Source organism: Mirounga angustirostris, unplaced genomic scaffold, assembly GCF_029215605.1.
Source record: "Mirounga angustirostris isolate CCGP_5_RB_7025 unplaced genomic scaffold, mMirAng1.0.hap1 SCAF_1, whole genome shotgun sequence".
Lineage (NCBI taxonomy): Eukaryota > Metazoa > Chordata > Mammalia > Carnivora > Phocidae > Mirounga > Mirounga angustirostris.
In genome coordinates, this window is record NW_026991709.1 from 207,065,385 (window position 1) to 207,087,267 (window position 21,883).

At 50.9% G+C, this 21,883-nt stretch overlaps 2 protein-coding genes across 5 annotated transcripts; one reads left to right on the forward strand and one right to left on the reverse strand.

The window, feature by feature from the left end:
* Positions 1–1,073: 1,073 nt before the first annotated feature.
* On the forward strand, positions 1,074–13,968 carry SYCE2 (synaptonemal complex central element protein 2). Its single transcript, XM_045862921.3, has 4 exons — positions 1,074–1,088; positions 1,723–1,838; positions 11,711–11,885; positions 13,774–13,968. Exons 1-4 carry the CDS (start codon positions 1,074–1,076, stop codon positions 13,966–13,968), a joined length of 501 nt encoding a protein of 166 aa, XP_045718877.1.
* GCDH (glutaryl-CoA dehydrogenase) lies at positions 2,730–20,631 on the reverse strand. 4 transcript variants are annotated; one of them, XM_054504899.2, is made up of 13 exons: positions 20,476–20,631; positions 20,251–20,380; positions 20,125–20,160; positions 19,693–19,836; positions 19,487–19,549; positions 19,021–19,191; positions 18,176–18,305; positions 17,877–18,093; positions 17,290–17,393; positions 16,876–17,001; positions 16,400–16,560; positions 5,316–5,440; positions 2,732–4,220 (listed from the first exon to the last, which is right to left on the reverse strand). In XM_054504899.2, exons 2-13 carry the CDS (start codon positions 20,339–20,341, stop codon positions 4,176–4,178), a joined length of 1,413 nt encoding a protein of 470 aa, XP_054360874.1. In that variant the 5' UTR covers positions 20,342–20,380; positions 20,476–20,631; the 3' UTR covers positions 2,732–4,175. The 4 variants fall into 4 exon arrangements, with proteins under 4 accessions (XP_064426200.1, XP_054360874.1, XP_045718876.1 ...); XM_064570130.1 differs by lacking the exon at positions 20,125–20,160 and having other exon boundaries at positions 2,730–4,220; XM_045862920.3 differs by lacking the exons at positions 2,732–4,220; positions 5,316–5,440 and adding an exon at positions 14,419–14,950 and having other exon boundaries at positions 20,476–20,630.
* Between the last annotated feature and the right edge of the window lie 1,252 nt (positions 20,632–21,883).

Sequence of the window (21,883 nt, forward strand, 5' to 3'; positions counted from 1 at the left end):
TTACAATAGTCTGATGTTTTAGATTTTATTGCCTCAGTTACAGGCAAAAATGGATTTTGAGAATGAGTGGCAGTTTTATGCCCCGCCCCCAGCCCCTCTCGCTGGTAAGAGACCGGATTCAAACCACATTCTCCAGAATGTAGTGTCAACATGGGTGCTCTGGTCATTGTGTGACAGGCGACAAAGCCCTGCACAGGATTCCTGCTGCCTCTCCCACATGGACGCTGACCAGTGAATTGGAGCAAAACCCCAACCTCTTGCTTTGGTCCCCTGCCCAACTTTGATCCTTCACCCACAGCTATCCCCATTCCCTGTTCTCCCTCCCCACCAGGCCCGGCTTCTCCTTAAGCACACTAAGTTTGCTTCCACCTCAGGACTTTTGCACACGCCTATTCAAATCTTTTGCCCATTTTTAAGTCGGGTTGTCTTATTATTGAGTTGTAAGAGTTCTTTGTAAATGCTGGCTGTAAGTTCTCAGATATATGTTTAGCAATATTCTCTCCCAGTCTGTGGCTCCTCAGGTGACAATTATTGTTACTATTAAGGCATTATTGTTACTACTACTATTAGTAAGGGATATGGGCCCAACTCTAAAGGCCAGACCCGCCATGCTTGTAAGGAGCTACCAGTTTTAGAGCGCACAGGTAACTGATTCAAGGTGATACTGCATAAATTTTTTCACTGAAGACAACAGGTCATAATCAAGAACAGCAACGGCCAGGATTTTTTATTGCAAGGACTTCTTGGGGCTCAGCGCAGATAAACTGAAATCTAAGAATTAACGCAAAGACCGCTCGATTCCCCCAACCCACGTCTGGGCCGGGGTCCTCCCACATGGGCACGCACACGCACACACACCACCCCTTCCCCGGGCGGCGCCGGCTGCGCGCGCAGCCTCTGGGACAGCCCAACCGCCGGTTAACGGCCAGCTCCGCCCCGCTGCGCGAGCAAGTTCTCAAAAAGAGGCGGGACCAGGAGCACACGACGCACCACGTGCGCGGGGGCCGTGCGAACCGGGGGGCGGGGCCGGCGCGTGCGCAGAGAGCTCGAAGGAGAAGGCGGGAAAAGACAGGATGGAGCGACAGGGCGTAAGCGACGCTTGTTTCTCTTCGCGAGGCGGGCGGCGGGCGGCGGGCGGACGGGCGGGGAACGGCCGCGATCTCGGGCTTCCCTGGTGGGCCCTAACCCAGCCGCTTGTCTCCTGCCATCGGGGCCACCCCTCGCCTGGCCGGGTCCCGATTTCCTGACTGACTGACCAGGCCCTGACTGACGGACGGGACTGTGTGACCGACACGCTGACAGCCCGGGCCAGAAGGACAGACTCCCACGCATGGCTCGTGGCAGGAGCAGGGTAGACAAAGGCTCCGATATCCATGCGCCGCACCCTTTTCTTCTTTTTCTCCTACCTCGTCTCCTTCCTCGGAGGACTCGAGCCCCCGCACACACCAGTTAGGAGCCCAGCACCCCTCCCGGCGCCTCTGCCCTCACCCCAGCCCCTCCAGGTCTCCCCGCCTCTGTACTCCAGCGCTCCAGGCGCAGGCCCTCCCACCACACGTCCCCGACCTCATGGTGCCTGTCCCTGCCCCGCGCGCCTCTCCTGGGGGTCCCCGGCCTTTCGGAGCGGCACACGGAGGTGCCCGGGGCCGAAGGGGCGGTGGGAGGGTATCTGACCCCTTCTCGCCCTTCCCTCTCTGGCCTCTCAAGCGCTGGCTGTGCTCACAGGTGAACATGCCCCACGTAGAATGCAAGGACCAGCAGCCGCAGCCGCTGGGGGAGAGCAAGGAGCGACAGCAGTGCGAGGAGAGCCGCGAAGACGAAGCCGGTCGGGGGTCAGCTAGGTGAGGAAGCACCCTGCAGGACGGGTCCACACAGACCGCTGGGTCCTTCTCGTTCACCCGGTTCTTCCACGAGACGCTGCCAGTCTGCTGTGGGTGCATTTGCTCCACGTACTGGTCAGGCATCTGCCATGTGCGTGGCATGGTTCCAAGTACTAGGACACAGCAGTGAGCTGACACTCTAGAGGAGGAGACAGACTGTAAACTCGGGAATATATAGTAGTCAGGAGATGCTAATGCAGTGTGGGGGCAGGGGTGGAATAGGGAGAGAGTGCCAGTTTAGATCAGAGGGTTAGGGAAGCCTTCGTGGAGGAGGTGACGAGTGAACCATGAGGCAGAACTATGCTCTAGACAGAGGAACAGCACCTACAAAGTCTGGGAGGAGGACTGTGCTGGAGGAGCCAAAGAGGGTGATAGTAAGAGATACAGTCAGACAGGTAATGGGACTTTGGGTGTTAACTACCCATGAAAAGGTTTGGAATAGAGTGACATGGCAAGGACTATTGTTAATGAAGTTTTATTGGAATGTAGCCACGCTTGTCTATGGCTGCTTCTACAGTCAAGTTTTTGCAACTGAGACTACAGAACCCACAAAGCTGAAAAGATTTACTATCTGGCCCTTTATAGAAGTTTGAAGTCCTCTGGACTAAGGTTAAAAGCCTCCCTCTGGCTTCCATATAGAGAATAGATTGTTGAGGGCAGGAGTAGAAGCTGAGTACCAGTGAGGAGGCAATTGGAATCATCTAGGTGCAAGATGACTCCAACTTGGCCCATGGTGGATCTATTGAGGTGATGCAAGTCAGATTCTGGATATATTTAAGAAGGTAGAACTGACAGAAATTGCTAATGGATTAGTTGTTGGAGTTGAAAGAGCAGCATCAAGGATGACAAAACAAGTTTTTGTCTTGTACATTTATTTATTCACCAAATATATCTTGAGGGTCTGCTTTGGCCAGACCCTGATGATGAGCATGCAGCAGTGAACAAATCAGAATTTCTGCTCTCTTGGAGCTTGCTTTCTTTCACTTAGCAGTATGCACTTAAGGTTCCTCTATATCTTTTCATGGCTCATTTCTTTTTAGTGCTGAAAATATTCCATTGGGGGTGCCTGGGTGGCTCAGTCGGTTAAGCGACTGCCTTCGGCTCAGGTCATGATCCTGGAGTCCCGGGATCGAGTCCCGCATCAGGCTCCCTGCTTAGCGGGGAGTCTGCTTCTCCCTCTGACCTTCCTCCCTCTCGTGCTCTCTGTCTCTCATTCACTCTCTCGCAAATAAATAAATAAAATCTTTAAAAGAAAATATTCCATTGTCTGGATGTCCCACAGTTTGTTTATCCATTCACCTACTGAAGGACATCTTGGTTGCTTCCAAGTTTTGGCAGTTCTGAATAAAGCACTATAAACATTCTTGTGCAGGTCTTTGTGTGGACTCAAGTTTTCAGTTCCTTTGGGTAAATACCAAGGAGCACCATGGCTTGATCATATGATAAGAATATATTTAGTTTTGTAAGAAACTGCCAAACTGTCTTGCAAAGTGGCTGTGCCTGTCATCAATGAAAGAGAGTTGCTGTTGCTCCACATCCTTGTCAGCACTTGATGTTATCAGTGTTTTGGATTTTCACGATTTTAATAAGTGTGTAGTAGTATCTCATTGTTGTGTTGATTTGCAGTTTCCTGGAGAGATATGAAATTACACATCATTTCATATGTCTATTTGTCATCTGTATGTCTTTTCTGGGGAGGTGTCCAGATTTTTTGCCCCTTTAATCAGGTGTTTGTTTCCATATTGTTTTTAAGAGTTCTTTGTATATTTTAAATACTTGTACTTTATCAGGCATGTGTTTCACAAAGATTTCCTCCCAGTTTGTGGCATATCCTTTCATTCTGTTGACGGAGTGTTTTGCAGAGCAGAAGTTTTTAATTTTAATGAAGTCCAACTTATCGATTTTTCTGTTGATATTATATCTAAGATGGTCCTCTAGATTTTTTTCCTATGATATCTTCCAGGAGTTTGATAGCTTTGTGTTTGACATTTAGGTCTGTGCTACATTTTGAGTTAGTTTGTGTGAAAGTATGAGGTCTGTGTCTCATTCTTCTGTCCACGGCTGTCCAGTTATTTCAGCACCATTTGTTGAAAAGACTCCTTTCTCCAGTCAATTTTCTTTGCTCTTTTGTCAAAGATCTGTTGACTATATACATGTGGGTCTATTTCTGGGCTCTCTATTCTGTTCCATTGATCTTTTATCTATTCCTATACCAGTACCACACCATCTGGATCACTGCAGCTTTATAGTAAGTCTTGAGGTCAAGGAACATCAGTCCTCCAACTTTGTTCTTCTATTTCAATATTGTGTTGGCTCTTCTGGGTCTATTGACAAGCTGATTTTCTAAAAAAGAGAGATAGACAATAATAATAACAATAAAATAATGTGATTTCAACTGGTGGCAAGTGCTGTGAAGAAACAAAATAGAGTACAGAGCAACTAGAGTGATAGGGAGTTTAGAGTAGTTAGAGAAGAGCTCTAAGGAGGTTACTTGACAAGGAGCAGCCAGGAAGTCTCAGGGGGCCCAGATATGCTAGGCAGAGTAGAAGTCTCTGAGATATGAATAAGCTTGGTGTGATCACAAAACAGTCATAAGATCAGCATATCAGCATTTTGATTGGATGCAGAGGGATACCCTAAGTCCACGGGACAGATGCACTCATACCCTCCCAGAGCTTCCATTTGACCGAGAGGCAGATACTTACAAGTACTGACACAGAAGAGATTGGGGTGCTGGGAAAACATTTCCCCTGGGGGCAGCCAGCCCCGAATGGGGAGCCAGAGACAGCGCCCTTGAAGAAGCAATGCTGAATCAAAAGGTAAGGGAGAATGGATGTTGAGTGGCCATGGGGGTGGGGGGAGGGGCTGAGAAGAGTTTATGGGAAGGTCCTCTGGCTCAGGGAGCTGAAGGCAGGCCAGTATGGCTGGGTGTGGTTGTGAGTGCAAGAGGAGCACTGGACGGCTTGGCAGAGGCCAGGTCACAGGGTGTTTTGTCAGCTATGGGCTTTATTAAGAGGACTTTTTTGGTAATAGCTTGAGATAGAATTCACATACTATACAATTCACCAACCTAAAATGTGTAATTCAACTGTTCTTAGCACATTCAAAGAGCTGTGCAACCATCACCACAGTCAACTTTATAACATTTTCATCACTCCAAAAAGAAACCTTGCACCCCTAACCATCATCCCCCATGTCCGCATGGTGTCTGCCTCTTCCCCAGCCCCTGGTAACCACTACTTTCTGTCTCTATGCATTTGCTTCTGCTGGACATCTCATATAAGCAGAATCATACACTTATGTGGTCCTTTGTGACTGGCTTCTTTCACTGAGCATAATGTCTTCAGGGTTTATCCACATTGTAACATGTATCAGAACTCCATTACTCTATATGGCTGAATAATATTCCATATTATGGACGCACCACGTTTTACTTACCCATTCATTGGTTGATGGACATTTGAGTTGTTTCTGCATTGTGGTTCTTGTGAGTAATGCTGCTGCGAACATCCATGTATGAATTTTGGCAGAGACATACATTTTCATTTCTCTTGGGTAGATACCTAGGAGGCGAATCACTGTGTCAGAGAAGTGCCATGTTCTGGTTCCTGTTTTTAAAAGACACTGGCTGCTTTGTGGAGAATGGGTGGGAGCGGGCATGAGTGGACATGGGGAGATCGGGTGGGGGGCTCCTGTGGGGGTAGCATCCAGCAGAGCAGACGGAGAGAAACTGTTACGGGGGTGGGGATCATTTAGTGAGGCATGAGGAAGGGGATGAACCGAGGATCTCCCGGCTAGTATGCTACCAAACGGAAAAGGCCGGTGTGTCAGGCATAGTGTTGGCAGCAGGGATACCCCTGCTGTGTTGTGCTGGAGCGGGCTCCTCCCAGCTCACAAGAGCCAGTTCTACACAGCTCTTCCCAATATAGCATTTAGCCATTTTATGTTGGTAGCTTGAGATTGGCTATAGTGGGAGTTTGCACCGTGGAAATTGGCAAACACTACAAATCAGGCCTTTTTTCTCCCCCACGGAGAGCCACTTGCTAAATGTTTACTAGCACACCTCTTTCTCCCCACTTTGGACTGGTTTCCAGCAAGTAATGGTTTCCGTGGCAGAGGCAAGAACATGAGTTCCATTTTGCCCTTATTGAGCTTGAGGTGACTGGGGACATGCATATGAACATGTCCAGCATACAGTTGGACTTGCTGACCTGGAACTCAGGGTGGGACAAGGGGCTGGAGATGGCACCGTGGGAGTCACTGTTTCAGTGGCAGCTGTGGGGTGAATGAACTCACCTGGGGAAGGAGTGAGACAAGGCCAGGCTCAGGACAGGGCCCTGAGGACTAGGTATAAAGCCAGCTTCCCCCGACCTCCAGATTCCTCAGTTGTAAAGCAGACTACAAGGTGGAATGGTTTCTAGGTGTGTACTATCAATTGGAGACCAGAAAAAAGAAGGAAATGACTGCAGTCATTTGTTTGATATCATCTTCCTGCAAATAGGGTATTTAGACCTGGATATAAGTGGCAAAAAGACATAGACAATTGCATATTAAAGACTTCAAGGAGTTCCACTAGAGCTTTGGGCTGAAAAAACAGATGGATTAGAACCAGTGCAAGGGCCAATTAATAGATCCAGCAGCAGACACTCTGCGACATGATTAAAATGTGAACACATTTCGGGAAAGAAAAGCAGAGGGTGAGGAACGGGCTCAGTAGCTTTGATTCAAACCTTCCCCTTCCCCCTTCCTGGCTGTACTTCAGCAAAACCTCATTTCGCCCAAGCACCAGAGATTCTGTTGTGTTCCTCCTTGAATGTTTGATTAGCTTGTCTCCCTCCTGGGACTGCCGCCTGCGGTGGTCGTAAGTGGCTGGCGGCTTGTTTACTTGTATATCTGTTAGAGGCCACGGAGGGAGGGCCCCACCAGCGGGTGGCTCTGGCTCATACGCCTGCCAATCACAGCTTTACCTGGAGTGAACAGATGGTCTCTTCACTTAGACCCATTTCCTCACCGTACCCGGGCCCCCTGCCAGCATGGGCCCTGCTCAGAAACTATGTCCTAATCCTCGCAGCTGAATTAGGGACTCCTTAGAAGGATAGACTATAATAGATGAGCGTGGTGAAGTGTTCACAACCCCCACCCCAAAGCCCCCCCTGCTGGACCCCTCCATGGGGCCATACACACCCGGCCTGCTTTGTTGGGCCTACTTCCATTTGCTGGCCCCCATCCAGGGTTGGGCAACAGAAGCAGGTCTGGGAATGGAGGAAACCAGTGAAGAGGACATCGTGCATTTTGTTTATTGAAGTTAATTGGTGAATGCAGGCCCAGGGAAGCCTGTGATTCATTAGCATCCTGATGAATATGCAGCTGCTGAGTATTAAGAAAAATGAAATGGAAAGAAAGAAATCCCCAAAGGAGAGGTTGGAAAAAATCAAGAAGCTCTCTGCAGACATCTGATGCAGGCCCTTGTACCACAACAAAATTTGAATGAGATGAATTCAAGTGATTTTTCACCATTTTCATAGCTGCCATGAAAACCATTCCAGCCTCATCCCTGGAGCCTGAGAAAGGAGCGACTTTGAACTGTTAGCAGTGCAAGCAGGTTGTTAGCAATTGCATAAAAAAGAAGCACCTGTTTTTATCATTGATTTTAAATTCAGATCCTTACACAGTTGGGACAAAGCAACTGTGGGTACAAGGAGGTTTGTGAGTGGGAATGTTACACATGGCTCTGGAAGAAGTTCATTCCTTTATATATTCAGTGAATATTTGTGCGCCTTTGGGATGCATAGAATGCCGTCCCTACCCTGAGCGTGCACAGTGTCCTGGAAGGAACCAATGTGTGTAAACCGTGGCAGTGTTGTGATTAGTAAGCGGAGGTGCTGTGGGGCTGCACTAGCAGAAACTCCGAATGGTGAAGTTGCAGGAAGGGAAAGTCATTTCAGGCAATGGCTAATGGGTTTGGTGATGGGAAATGTTCCAAATTGCTCAGAGTGGAGGGTGGAAAGGGAAGGTGGCAGCCAGGGCCCTGGAAGGCCTTGTGTGCTGTGTGAGGGAGTTTACTTGATCCTGTGGCAGGTGGGGGCTCTCAGGCTGTCAAGCAGGAGTAGGACATCAGATTGCAGTTTCGAAGGTCCCTAGAGACCAGGTGAGAAATGATAGGTGTGGAGTTGCAAGTGATTAGGTAGAGAGGAGATGATAGGTTTGGGAGAGATTAAGGGGGTGGAAGGGAGGATTTTCTGACATGATGTGGCGGACAGAGAGAAGCTGGACTCCAGGCTAACTGTTAAGTTTCTGGCATGGGAACCAGGGGGCTTTTGGTGTCATTCATAGAAGGGGAAGGAGTATGGCGATGTCGGTATGCCTATTTGGAGTTTGAGATGCCTCTGGGACAGCCAAGTGGAGAGGGCCTGGAGGTAGTCAGATACATTGTTGGGAGCTCAGGAGACAGGTATGGGCAGAGGATGAACTTGGGGGTTGTGGAAGGTGGATGGTATTGAAAGCCTTGCTAGTCATTCATTCATTCATTCATTCCATGCCCCTTTATTACTCCTATCATGAGGCGTAGGTATTATGGACATGAAGATGAGTGACACATGGCCCAGTCCTCCCAGAGACTACATGGGGAGGCTGAGGTGCAGGCCCTTACACTGTAGGTGCTGTGTGCATGTAACTCAGCCAGGGAAGACTTTCTAGAAGAGGCAGGATATAGGCAGGAAAAAGGACTGGCTACAAGGGTGCCTTTGGGGAATGACAGGTTATACATTGTGAGGTGGTGGGTGGGGGTTTTCAGGAAAGGCCAGTAGGGAAGAGGTTTGGGGGTCCTGGCTTCAAAGCAAGGGTGTGAACGATGGGGTGAGCAATGGTGTGAAGAGAAGAGAGCAAGGCCAGCAACAGAGCCTGGGAACGCTGACCTGTTGGGAATGGCAGGGAAGGGTGGTCAGTAGCACCAGCTGCAGCCAGTAGGTCAAGGGAATTACGGTCTGCCAGGTGCAACTGGGGACCTTGGCAGGAGACGCTTCATTTGATAACTGGCGTAGGAACCAGTGGGCGGAGAAGAGAGTGAGAGGTGAGAAAATGTGCTCAGAAAGTGCCAGCAGCTCTTTCTAGAAGAGCTACATGTCTGTGAAGGGGAGGAAAGAAGGAGGAGGCTGGCTGAGGGATACCTCGTGTTTGAGGGGAGGGGTGTGTATATGTGTGCTGTTTTAAAATGTAAAACTGAGGATGACATGTCCCGGAATGGGTCAGCCCAAGGGAGAGGTCAAAGGTACAAGAAGAGGGTGAGGTACAGAGGGGAATGGGATTGGAAGCCCCACAGAGGCATGGAACCCTTTTCCTGCCTGCCAAATAGGGAGTTTGGAAAGAGGAAGGGTGGTTGTGGATCCATTTGTTGGGGGGGCAGTGGAGGAAGTTATTGGCCTGCACTATTTCTGTATCTCCTCAGGGTGAGGGGAGGCAAGTGTGCAGTCAGGGACAGGAGAATTATGAAGGTTTGGAATGGCTGGTAAGAATGAGAGAAGGAGGTGACCAGAGCACAGACAGGATGCCCAGTGACCTTGAGGACCTCCCAGAGGCTAGAGAGCTAGACTCTGCAGTGACCCTGTTCACAGGATCATTATTTCCTCCAGTGTCATTCAAGTTCCTAAGTTTGAGAAAAGATACGATGCTTGGTTATGGAGAGCCAGGGTGGGGTTTTGGTGTGGGTGTGACACAGGGGTGAAGGGAAGGGGGCTGAGGCCCCCAGCTGAAGACTGTAGTGATAGAGCCCCTGGTTTAGGCTGAACAGGAGGGCAGTCAGTGCTGAGGTCTCAAGGAAGTCAAACAAAAGGTTTTCTTGAACCCATGTCCACAATTCCATTATCATCATGCAAAGCATGGCTGTCTTTTCAAGAGCCATCCACTTTGTGTTTTTTCACATGCATCCAAATGTTACAGAAGTCTGAAAGTTAAACTGTCAGTGTGTGGGGTGAGGGGGCCTGGCTGGCTCAGTCAGTAGAGCATGGGACTCTTGGTCTCGAGGTTGTGAGTTTGAGCCCCAAGTCAGGTGTAGAGATTACTTAAAAATAAAATCATAAAAAAAAAAGAAAGAAAAAAAGAAAATATGTGTCCCAGGTCTGAATTAATCTCCTTCTGCCTCACTTCCCTGTAGGAAAGCAGTAATTGCAAGCTAGGAGGCCATAAACTCCTTAGTGAACCTTTGTCCTGAATGCTCAGGAAGGCTTTAGTTTGTCTATTGTTTTCTAGCTGACGTAAGTCTTTGCTATAGATTATCTGTCTCAGAGACACACTTTCCCGTCTTGATAAATGCCTTGACCACACACATGTGTCTTGCCTTGGAGGCTGATGAACTTGCATGCTTTGTATGAGGCCAGAGGAGGGCGGAATAGATCAGATGGAAGGCGTCCTTCATTCATTCAACAAACAATGGAAGATTTACTATGTGGTGAGTGCTGGGAATTCAGAGATAAACAGGACACAGCCTTCTGGGGAGATAGGGATAGAATCTGTGACAAGCACATGCAGTGATAGAGACAGGCACAGGGTCATGGACAGCTTCTCAAGGGAAGCATTGGTGTGGGCTCGGTCTCACAGGTCAAGTCAGAGAGCAAGCACAAAGCCACAGAGGTAGGAAGCGATCTGGCAAGGAGTACTCAAGGACCAGGACGCAGCTGAAGTCTTGGACCTGAGAACTTTCATGCAGACAAGAACTGGCCACCCAGGCTCCTGTGCTCAGGGGTTTTACTGTGCTTGTATCCTGAACCAAAAGGAAGAGCTTAGGCAGTCAGGAAACCACCAAGAAAAATAGTTTTATGGAGAAAGCATCCCAAAATCAAGATGTAATTTTCTGAATAATCAGTGCCTGGCTTGTGGTCTTGGCCAACTTTACGGTTGCTTGTGAACTGGTGTATACAGGAACTGTTCTGTTGGCACCTCTGAGTTGCAGCCATTAAGAGCTGGAAGGACCTCAGAGGGCAAAGAAACTGAGGACCCAGGGGCAGCAGGACATGGGCTGGGGAGTCAGGCCAGCTGGGTGCCACACCCAGCTCTATCACACATTGGCCAGTGACCCTGGGAGAGTGACACACCAACTCTGCGTCCTCAGCTATGAGGTAGGTAAAGATGATTGAGTGGACCAACCCCAAACCATGGTCAAGAGGATGCAGCAAGACAAGGTGTGCAGCTTAGCACCGTGCCTGACAGACAGAGTGCTTACAGATCAAATAAAGCAGAGATACAGAACAAAAAAAAAAAAAAGAAAGAAAGAAGAAGGAAGGGAGGGAGGGAGGGAGGAAGATGTACCTTAAACATTTTATCTTAATTTAAAACACCAAGGGGTCTGCTAATAAGAGTGCAACTTTTTTTTTTTTGCAGAAGTTTCATTCATATTGCATTACCCACAATTTCCACTTCTTTGTTTTTAAATATTTTATTTAAAGTAGGCTCTACACCTAACGTAATCTTTGCCCAAATCTATAGTTGTTGATATACTATAAAGAGTATAACTGACACTCATTTCAAAGCAACAAGTTGGTGTAATAACATGATAGTGGGCTTTGGAGTCCAGCAGATACCCCTGTTCTGGAACTTTAGGTGGATTTTGTTTGTACCTCTGGTTCTGTTTCCTCAGTTATAAAATGGAGATGCTGTCCCTGCCTTCTCAGGGCAGTGTGTGAATGAAATAAGCAAGCGTCACCCACAGGAGACACACAACACTGGTTCCCCTCCCATCATAGAGCTAATTCAGATCAGCACTCTTGGGAGAGTTCGGTGTTGACCTCAGTTTCCTGTACTTTCAGAAGTCAGGTTTCTAGCCCCTCTATCGCCACCTCCAGTGCCAACCGCCGGCTGATGATGCTAGAAGGGAAGTCAGTATCCTACTTTTCCTCTCTGGAGTCAAACATCGACATCCTGAAGAAGAGGGCCCAGGAGCTGATTGAAAACATCAATGAGAGCAGACAGAAGGACCACGCACTCATGACCAACTTCAGGGACAGCCTCAAGATCAAGGTGACAGATTCTCCCACACACTGCAAAGCCCCAGGGGTCAGGGGGAAGGAGTCCTATGTAAAGGGTGAAAAAGGAAGGGAATGAGCTGCTGCTGAGTGTCTTTGAGGCTCTAGGCCTGTTGCTCAGCAAGCTGCAAATAGTACCTCATTTCCCCCTTACAACAGTCCTGCCAAGAGATCAGACCCATTTTATAGATGGTAAAGTAAGGTTTGGAAATAATTTGCCCAAATGAAAGAGCCAGGATGAGGAACAAGGGTCCATCTGCAACCACAGCCCACCCCTCTTATTTCATGCCAGGGCTGATGGCCATGGGAGTAGGGGCTGAGGCATAGCCTGCATTGTCACACCCATTTGTCCTCCAGAAATGTGGGGCACCCGGCTGACTCAGTCGGTAGAGCATGCAACTCTTTTTTTTTTTTTTAAAGATTTATTTATTTATTTGAGAGAGAGAGAGAGTACATGAGAGGGGGGAGGGTTAGAGGGAGAAGCAGGCTCCCCGCCGAGCAGGGAGCCCGATGCGGGACTCGATCCAGGGACTCCAGGATCATGACCTGAGCCGAAGGCAGTCGCTTAACCAACTGAGCCACCCAGGCGCCCCAGAGCATGCAACTCTTGATCTCAGGGTTGTGAGCTTGAGCCTCACGTGGGGTGTAGTAATTACTTAAAAACAAAAATCTTGGGCGCCTGGGTGGCTCAGTTGGTTAAGCGACTGCCTTCAGCTCAGGTCATGATCCCAGGGTCCTGGGATCGAGTCCCACGTCGGGCTCCCAGCTCAGCGGGGAGCCTGTTTCTCCCTCTGACCCTCTCCCCTCTCATGCTGTTTCTCTCCTGCTCACTCTCTAATAAATAAATAAATAAATAATCTTTAAAAAAAAAAAAAAATCTTTCCAAAAAAAAAAAAAGAAAGTGGAATGGTTCGTGATGGGAGGGTAAGGTTCCCTTGACATGGCGGGGCCTTAAAGTGTCTACTAACAAAGCCAGATATTATGTTCAGGTCCAACATTAATGATTGTCCTGGATGTTTCTTCAGAATGCATAATGAATCCTATGAGTGGGACAGCTTGTTGGTCACATATGGGACACATATTATGCATCTTTCAATGACAGGCTGACTTTTTTCCCTTCTCCCTCCTCCCATCCCTACCAGTACACACCTGGTACATCAGAGAAAACTTAGAAAGTAGAGAAGAGTATAACATAGCAGAAAAGATAGAAAACATTCCTATGATCTCACTACTCAGAGGCTACTTTGTCACATGTTTTCTTCTGGTTTCCATTGCGTATTTTCTTTCTAACCTGTCTGAGCCTGTACTATATACATAATTTTGTATCTTCCTTTTAAAAAAAAAAATCAAGGGGCACCTGGTTGGCTCAGCCATTAGGTCCTGGGGTCCTGGGATCGAGCCCCGCATCGGGCTCCCTGCTCTGCGGGAAGCCTGCTTCTCCTTCTCCCACTCTCCCTGCTTGTGTTCCCTCTCTTGCTATCTCTCTCTCTGTCAAATAAATAAAATCTTTAAAAAAAAAATAAAATCAATATATAGGCAATTTCACTTCCAGTCACTGGAATTGTTTTTACCATTTTTATAAAATAAATTGCAGGGGCGTCTGGGTGGCTCAGTCGTTAAGCATCTGCCTTCGGCTCAGGTCATGATCCCAGGGTCCTGGGATCGAGCCCCGCATTGGGCTCCCTGTTTGGCGGGAAGCCGGCTTCTCCCTCTCCCACTCCCCCTGCTTGTGTTCCCTCTCTCGCTGTGTCTCTGTCTGTCAAATAAATAAGTAAAATCTTTAAAAATAAATAAATAAAATAAGTTGCAGAAATCTTAGCAAGCCACTTAAAACAAATGTCTTATGATGCCTCGTAAATAAAACATGCTCTATTTTTTAAAAGGTTTCAGACCTGACAGAAAAGCTAGAGGAGAGGATGTATCAGATTTATAATCACCATAACAAGATCATTCAGGACAAGCTCCAAGAGTTCACCCAGAAAATGACAAAGATCAGCAATTTGGAAACAGAGCTCAAACAAGTGTGCCACACCGTGGAGACAGTGTACAAAGACCTGTGCATCCAGCCTGAGGTATGACTAAATGCATGCATGTGGGTGCCACCTGAAGAAGGCTAAGACGAAAGGAAATGTCAGCACAAACCAAGGATGTTAGCGCCGTGTCCAGCCCTAAACCCCACAGGGGCCACTATCACTGCAAAACCCTTGATGCTCTTGCCACCTCGCCCGTGGCCCCAGGCTCCCTCTGAGGCGGTGTGTCTGAGCTGAGAAGCTAGACAGTTGTTATTTCCCACCACTGTGTGGTCAGCTCTGTGGTGACAGGACAGAAAGGACAGTGTCTACAGCCCTAAGCCCCGGTCAGTGCCTATCCAGGGTTATTACAGCAGAGCCCAAGACTCTGACACGGGCCACACTACTTAAGGGAGAAATCCCTACCACATATCCAGTCACCTCACAGTTCCCACATTTTTCCTGTGACTGAAATGACTTTGTGGGTGGTTACAATTAAATGTGGCCCACACCTTGGGGTCAGACATGCAGACTTTATTATTCTCTCTTTCACTCTCATTCTGCTCCAACATCCAGCGTAAGGCACTTACCCTCAAGATGGGAGGGTCAGAGGGCACACAGTGAACTCTTGGTGTGTGGGGGATTTGCTCAGTCAGACACCAGAGGTTGTTTCCATGTCACTCTCCTTCCCTCTTCCTGCTCCCCTGTCAAGAGAAGCTTCTGTTCCAAGATAAGTGGAATCCATCCCCGTCCACGGTTAAAAGTGGGTTGAGAAACTTGGTACAGAGAGTCCCATCTCCTTTTTAAGGAACACATTTGAATGACTTCAAAGGGAAAATTTTGATAATTAAGAATCAGTGTCTCTCACTTCCCACTATAAAAATTGGCTCCATCTGCCACCTCCCTGAGTAAGCTCAGAGCACAGCATTTCCCTGGGAAGGAGCTTGAGACCATCTGGGCTCCCGGGTGAAGTATGTTCACTTGCTGGCCGTGAACGCCTGGATCCCTGTGATTGCCCTTCCAAGGATCAGAGCATGAATGTCATGAGTGCCTGGACAAGATAAATACAGAGTTGGTTTGGAGTCTGAACAGCTCACAACCTCCCTTTAAAGTCAATCTTCGTGTCCCTCCTCCCCCTAGGCTACTACTTTGGAAGAAGAACAGGCCCACAAAGATGGCGAATGCTGAGAGCTACCAGGAGAGAGTCCCCTCTTGCTGACAGCCACCAAGAGAAGGCTAAGAGGCCACCATTTGGGCCATGCCGAGAAAATTGTTTTTCACAGTTCTGTAATGCATCTTGGCCAAAAAAAAAAAAAAAAGCCCTAGAACCCTTGTGCTAGACCCAAAACTTCAAGTCCAGCCCTGGCAATGGGCCCAGCTTTGGTGCTCTCCACACTTGGCAGATTCACCCCACCCAACCCTGCACAGTTGGTTAAACGTTTGATTTTCAACCCGTTCACGCTTCTTTCTCACAGAGGTTGAGAAAGCTGATGAGCTCTGTGGAGATATGTCAGGCCCTTTCTTACCTACAGAAGTGATGGGAAAGCAAACATCAGATAAATTGCTCGTCCCAGCTGATCTCCCCCATCCTAAAGCCGCCACCCCCCATCTCACTCTCAAGTCTGGGTAACATTTTACAAGCCTCAGTGCTCTCCTTTGCTCTTCCTCAGTTGAACGGGGTGGACGAGATTACTACCTCCCTTTTATGGAGCAAAATAATTATGTTTACTTCCCAAAGTGCAAATCTGACCCCATCCCTCCCCTGCATAAAACTCCCTGAAGGCCCCCCTCTGCTTGTCCTCAGGGTCATTCCCACACCAGTAGGATCCCCCCAACCCCAACCCTCCCTCTTGCTGTTTCTGGAATGTCCCATCCATAATAGCACACAGAAGCTATTTCACTGTCTCTGCCCAAGCTGCTACACTTCCCTTCAGGCCTAACGTGGTCCCACTTCCTCCCCAAGATGAGCACTTGTACCCCTTTACATCTCTCCCTCTTTCTGCCTGGCTCACACAAGATTGTACTTTTTTTTTTTTAATTGTCTTTTTCCATGTCTGTTTTCCCGTGAGGAAAGGGGTTTTGGGCCCCATGCAAGTTACAACCAGTCGCCAGGTGCAGACACCACAGCCTGACAATGATTTCTCTTTTTCCTCTTAACATAAAATGGAGTGGTGATTCCTGTGTGTAGCTGCACTTTTGCTCCCTGGCACCCACCAGCTCACTAGGCATTGTGCCCCACTCCGGGGATGCCCGAGGAGATAGTAAAGCAATCTGGGGAGCACCCCTCCTCCCAATCACCATGGGGGAAAGGACTGAGAGCATTTCACTTCCCCAGTCCCTCTGTGAGCCACTCCAGATGAAGAACACGGGCGGGACTTGCCCCAGGTCACACTGCTAGTGATGACAGCTGGGAGCAGGACTCAGGCGTGCTGTCCCCACCCTTCTTCTCTAGACAGTGAGGCCACTGTGACACTCCTCCCCCCAGAGACCCAGCCCCTACCTTCATAGGTGTTCACAGCCTCCAGGTTCATGGCATGCCGGATCACATGATACTCATCAGAAATCCCATTCCCCCCTAGTATGTCTCGGGCCTGGCGGGCGATATCCAGGGCCTTCCCACAGTTATTCCTCTTCAGCAGGGAGACCATTTCCGGAGTGGCCCTGGGAGTGGCAGAGACATGTCACACAAGTATGGGATCACAACTGACCCCAGGCATCCCTAAGCCCTGGGCAAACCCAGCCAGGGGAGAAAATTCCCCAAGTTATAGTCACAGCAGCAGACACTGAGCTCCCAGTAAGGGACAGGCAGTCAGTCCTGTCCCATCAAGGCCAAGAGGGAAAGAAGGGACAGGTCCCCAAGGGGCCCCCAGGCACGAAAGACCTTTCTCCCCAGGACCAGCCACCACCACGTCCAGGAGGGGCACAGGGTCCCCTCCTTGCTGCCTGCCCCCAGCTCCCCCAACACACAGCCCCTACTTGTCTTGATCCTTCAAGCGGCCAAGCTGCAGGCAAGCGTGAAGGCCCAGCGTGATCTCAGTGAGCATGTCTGCCAGCTTCTTCTGAATCAGCTGGTTCCTGGCCAGTGGGGCGCCAAACTGGATCCTAAGTGGGCAAGTTCAGGGTAAGTGTGGACATGTTCACCCCCCCAGTCCAGGAAGCCTTCCCAGGCTGCCTCAGTCCTCACTGAGTTCACCCTCGCCCTGTCACTGCTCAGTATCACCAATGTCACCAAGCAGTCAGCCCCTCACTGCTCAAGGACTTCCCCGGCCATTTCACCGAGTGGGGAACTTAAGTCTGGTAGGCAGGGGAGGAGGAGTCACTGGTAGGGTAAGGGACGGAGCCCGTGCCCCCTCCACACCTCCCAAGAGATCTCATGGCAGCCCCACACACCTATCCAGGGTGTACTGCCGGGCCGTGTGCAAACAGAATTCAGCGGCTCCGAGCACGCCCCAGGCGATGCCAAACCGGGCATTGTTCAGGCAGCCGAAGGGCCCCTGTAGGGTCAAGAGAGAGGCCTCAGCACACCCAGGAGCTGAGAGGCCCTGGGCAGAACTAACTTACGTTGGGGGAAGCCCCCTCCCCAGACGTGCAGTCACTATAATCCAGAGGGATTCAGGGCAGCCATTTCAATCACACAAGGTCCTGGCACCAAAGCTCATGCACACACAAGTCTACCCAGCCCAGGATATGGGTTGGATGCCCAGATCTAGGGGATGATGTAAGGAGACAGAAAGATGCACATGTATCAAAGGATTAAACTGGTTCAGGCCTGTATGTGTCCTCGGCAGAGCCAGCATAAGCAAATAGTCACCCCGAAGGGGCAATTTCCAAACATCAGTGAGCCAGGCAGAAGCTCTCAGAATCACTTGTGTGTGGGCTCCGCAAGCACAGGGACTGGGTCCCCAGCATGGGGCCTGCCCAAGGAAGTTGAACCAGCAGGTGACCTGATACCAGTTCCCAAGGTGGCCGCTGCTCACCGCCAGACCAGATACATCAGGCAGCACATTCTCCTCCGGCACCTCCACACTGTCCATGACGATCATGCCTGTGGACGAGGCCCGCAGGGAGAACTTGCCCTCAATCTTGGGGGCTGAGAGGCCCCCCATCCCCTTCTCCAGCAGGAAGCCCCGAATGCAGCTGTCTTCACACCGAGCCCATACTACAAACAGGTCGGCCACAGGTGAATTGGTGATCCTGGGGGGAGGGACAGGCAGTGAGGGTCTGGCCGCCTCCCCCCTGCCCCTGCCCACCTGCCTGAGACACCCAGACCCCTCACCAGGTCTTGGTCCCATTGAGGGTGTAGCTCCTGTTGGATGGGTTGTGGTGGGCTCTGGTCTCCATGCTGCCAGGGTCACTCCCATGGTTGGGCTCTGTGAGCCCAAAGCAGCCCAGGAGCTCCCCCTTGGCTGCAGGGACAAGACAGGGTCACAAGTCTGCCTGTCCCCCACTCATCTCCTCAAATGAAAATTGTCAGCCTCCCCATCAAGCCAGGCCAAAGGCAGACCCAACTCTGTCCCCATGGCACTCTCAGGTGGTGGTGGTGTGCAGGGACACTCCTCCCCCCGGCCACAGTAACAATGCCATGATGGGGAGGGGCCCCACAGGAGTCAGGAAAGAGATAATCTGTCTTGAAGGCAGTGAAAAGGAGTTAAGCAGGAGGAGGAAGGGTGGAGAAGAGTGGTTCCAGTGAGGGTACAGATGTGCAAAGGCACAGTGGTACATTTGGAGAATGCCAAGTAGCTGAGTCTGGCTGAGGAGGAGCAGTCAAGAGAATGGCCAGAGATGAGGTGGAATGGTCAGCAGAGGCCTGCCTACTCATGGGGGGCCTTGTGGACCCAGTCAAGAAATTAAGACTTTAAACTTTGGGCTGGGGTGGGGGAACACAGCAAATCGGGAGGGAGATGGTGGTGGTAAGAAGAGGGCAGAGTCAAGAGAGACCTAGGACGGGTCAGTCAGGATCAGAGGTAGGGGTGAGGCCCACGGTCTGGCAGGGGATTTGGGTGGCCACTGGGGCTATCCTTGAGGTGGGGACAGAAGGCAGGCTCTGGGGACAGTCCCATTCCTAAGTTCCAGACCACCGTGGCGGTCTTCCTTCCCCAGGCTCTACGGGCAACTGCTCACCCAGCCGGGGCAGGTACTTCTGCTGCTGCTCCTTGCTGCCATAGGCGTAGATGGGGTGCATGACAAGGGAAGACTGGACACTCATTGCTGACCTGTAGCCACTATCCACCCGCTCCAACTCTCGGGCTAGGAGCCCATAGGCCACAGATGAGACTCCAGCACAGCCATACCCTGGTCGGGGGGCAAGAGGGAGGGAAGACAGGGCAATGGGAGACAAAGTCCTGCCCAGCTGGAACCAGTGTGATTCCTGGGGCCCAAGAGACAGAGCTCTATAGGGGTGCCCAAGGAGGGGGCACCAAGCTGGCCCTAGTTTGAAGGTTTATTCATTTTTCCTCACAGCCACTTTCAGATGGAGGGATAACTAACAGCCTCACTTTGCAGACTGGGAAACTCAGGCTCAGGGATAAGAAGGGGCTTTCCAGGACACAGTGGGGACTGCAGAGTGTGGAGATAAATCTGTCCCTACCTTTGATGGTGGGGCCCAGCACACCAAGCTCCCCCATTTCTGAGATGATCTCCCGGTGAAAAACTGGAAAAGACGGATGCCCAAACTCAGGCCCAGCCCTAGCCCAGTGGAGCCCCCATCTCAGGGACAGAAGGGGCCCGGGACCCAGCTAAAGCAGGGAGAGCTGGTGTGCACAGTGGAGGGTGCCCACCCGCCCGCCGGAGCACCTTCGTTGCGATTGGCCAGCAGGATTCGGGGCATGAGGCGCTCCTGGCAATAGGTGCGGAAGGTGTCCCTGATGAGGATCTCATCCGCTGTCAGCTGCTCCTCCAGCACCAGCGGGTCTCTCCAGTCAAATTCAGGACGCGAGGCTGGGACAGGGAGCAGAGAGTGGGAGGGGGCTTGACTCGGCCCAGCCCACCCGACCACCGCACCCTCCTCTCCTGGAATCCTCAGCCCCACTCCGCCACTCCCAACTGGCTCCTGGTGGATGTGGGCAGTAAAGAGCACTGGCAAGACGGCACTTCTCCGGGAAGCCTCTGGCCCTTGCCACGCCCTGCCTCCCCTCCAGGGCAGCCCTCGGATTCTGGGACAGAGCCCACCCTGGGCAGACAGTTGGACAAGGGCCACAGACGCCCGGCGCAAGGAGGGGTCCTTACACTTAGTCGCTCGGTTCTGTGTCTTCCCGCCCTTTTCTGCAAACACAGGACGGAAAAGTCACTCCGGAAAAGTCCCCCACGCCTCCAGTTCCACCCTCCCCACCCTGCCCCCGACCCGGCACTGACCAGTCTGCGCCGCCGCCGAGCCCCACCCGTGCAGGAAGCTCAGGCCTGGTCCACGGCTCAACAGCCGCTCGGAGACCCTTCTCAAGGCCATCTGGGCAGCGGGCGGGCAAGCGGAGCAACCACGGCCAACCTGGGGGAGCAGGGGCGTCAGAGCGGAGTGGCTCCCACCGGCAGGCCCGGGCCCTGGCGCCACTCACCCCTCTCGCCCCTCTCGCGGGTGCTTACCTGGCGCCTCCCGGCTCACCGTACAGTCCACAGTAAGACTGGCAAAATCTTTTGACCTCTGGAGGGGGTGGGAGGGGCGGATGCCGAATGGGGCTTCTCATTGGTGTGTGCGAAGACCCGGCTCCTCCTCGGCTCTGCCTTTTAAAAGGGCCACGGCAGCCTTGCCTGTGGAGACGTGAGAGCCCAGGCCAAGGCATGTTAGAGGCTTTAAGAAGCAGAACAGGAAAGGGGCGGAAGGTGAGTGCGCCAAGCCAATTGGCCGGCTGTGTTCCTGTCCTGATTGGCCCTAGGAGGGGGCTTGGCCCACGCTTGATTGGTCAGTTGCAGGGGCCGTGTCCGGAGGAATTCTGGAGTTAAAAGAGGAAACTGAGGCACAAGAAAAATGAGTCCTGGGAGCCTGGAGGGCAGACCTTGATGTCTCCTCTAATGGCTGCTGTGGGGAGCAGGGGGAGAGGGGGGGCTCCAGTGGGCGAACTCAGCCCAACCTAGCTGCTAGTCCATCCCAGGAAGCACATGTAGCCCTGAGCGACGGTGTGTGTGACTTGTAGTGATTTCCGTGCGCTGTTGCTTCTTGCACCTAGGTCTGTGATTGTGCGGGACTGACTATGTATCTGTATGTGGGTGTGCCTACGACTTTGTGGGGCGATTGTCTGTGGGCGGTTGTGTACCATTGTAACTGGCTGTGGCTGTGTGCCTGAATGTCTTTGTGCTTTCTTGTCTGTGTAGTTGTAAGCTTGTGTAATGGTATTCTGTGCGATCGTGTGTCTGTATGTATGATTCTGTGTTGTGATGGTTTTCTCTCTAGGTGTGGCTATTATTTTTGTGACAACATGACTGGATATTTGTGTGTATGTCTGTGTGGTTGTCTACCTCCATGTGTCAGTGTGATTTGGTCTGTGTGCACTTGGACAGGACTGTGAGTGTGATATGAGTATATGCCTGAGTGAGTGGCTATGCTCACTTAGGTCACTTTGATGAGCATTTGTGTGATGTGCATTTGAATCTGGGTGCACTGTGCTTGACCATCGCTGTATCTAAAAGGCACATATCTAGCATGACATGGCCTTTTTCCAGGTGGGGATAGTAAGGCCCAGAAAGCAGAATGATCTTGCTCAAGGTTACCATAGGCCAAGTGCAGAGCCTGGTTCCCAGGCCAGGCCCCTCCCTGCCCACCAGGAACACGTCTTCCCACATCGACATTCTAGCTAATTGTGTGTATATCATGTTCTACCTCACATATCATCTCTGAATGAGTGTGCTGGGAGTAACAGTGGGATTGTGTTCTGAATGTGATCACTGGCCTGCCTGTCCCCAAGTGCCTGGAGCCTGGGTGTCCCTAGACCCTCCCACTTTCTGGGCCCTTCTTGCCCTTAACATCCATATAAAACAGTTTGAGCCCTCCTCCTCA

What these genes read in the sequence shown, in the direction of transcription:
- SYCE2 (XM_045862921.3), top strand. An exon ending in GCCGGTCGGGGGTCAGCTAG is followed by an intron (nt 1,839 to 11,710) that starts GTGAGGAAGCAC and finishes CGCCACCTCCAG; the next exon opens with TGCCAACCGCCGGCTGATGA. An exon ending in GGGACAGCCTCAAGATCAAG is followed by an intron (nt 11,886 to 13,773) that starts GTGACAGATTCT and finishes ATTTTTTAAAAG; the next exon opens with GTTTCAGACCTGACAGAAAA.
- GCDH (XM_054504899.2), bottom strand. Translation starts at nt 20,341, where the DNA reads ATGGCCTTGAGAAGGGTCTCCGAGCGGCTGTTGAGCCGTGGACCAGGC. An exon ending in GCTGGCCAATCGCAACGAAG is followed by an intron (nt 19,550 to 19,692) that starts GTGCTCCGGCGG and finishes CGTCTTTTCCAG; the next exon opens with TTTTTCACCGGGAGATCATC. An exon ending in GTCCATCAACCAATGAATGG is followed by an intron (nt 4,221 to 5,315) that starts GTAAGTAAAACG and finishes TCTCTTTTTTAG; the next exon opens with AAAATCAGCTTGTCAATAGA.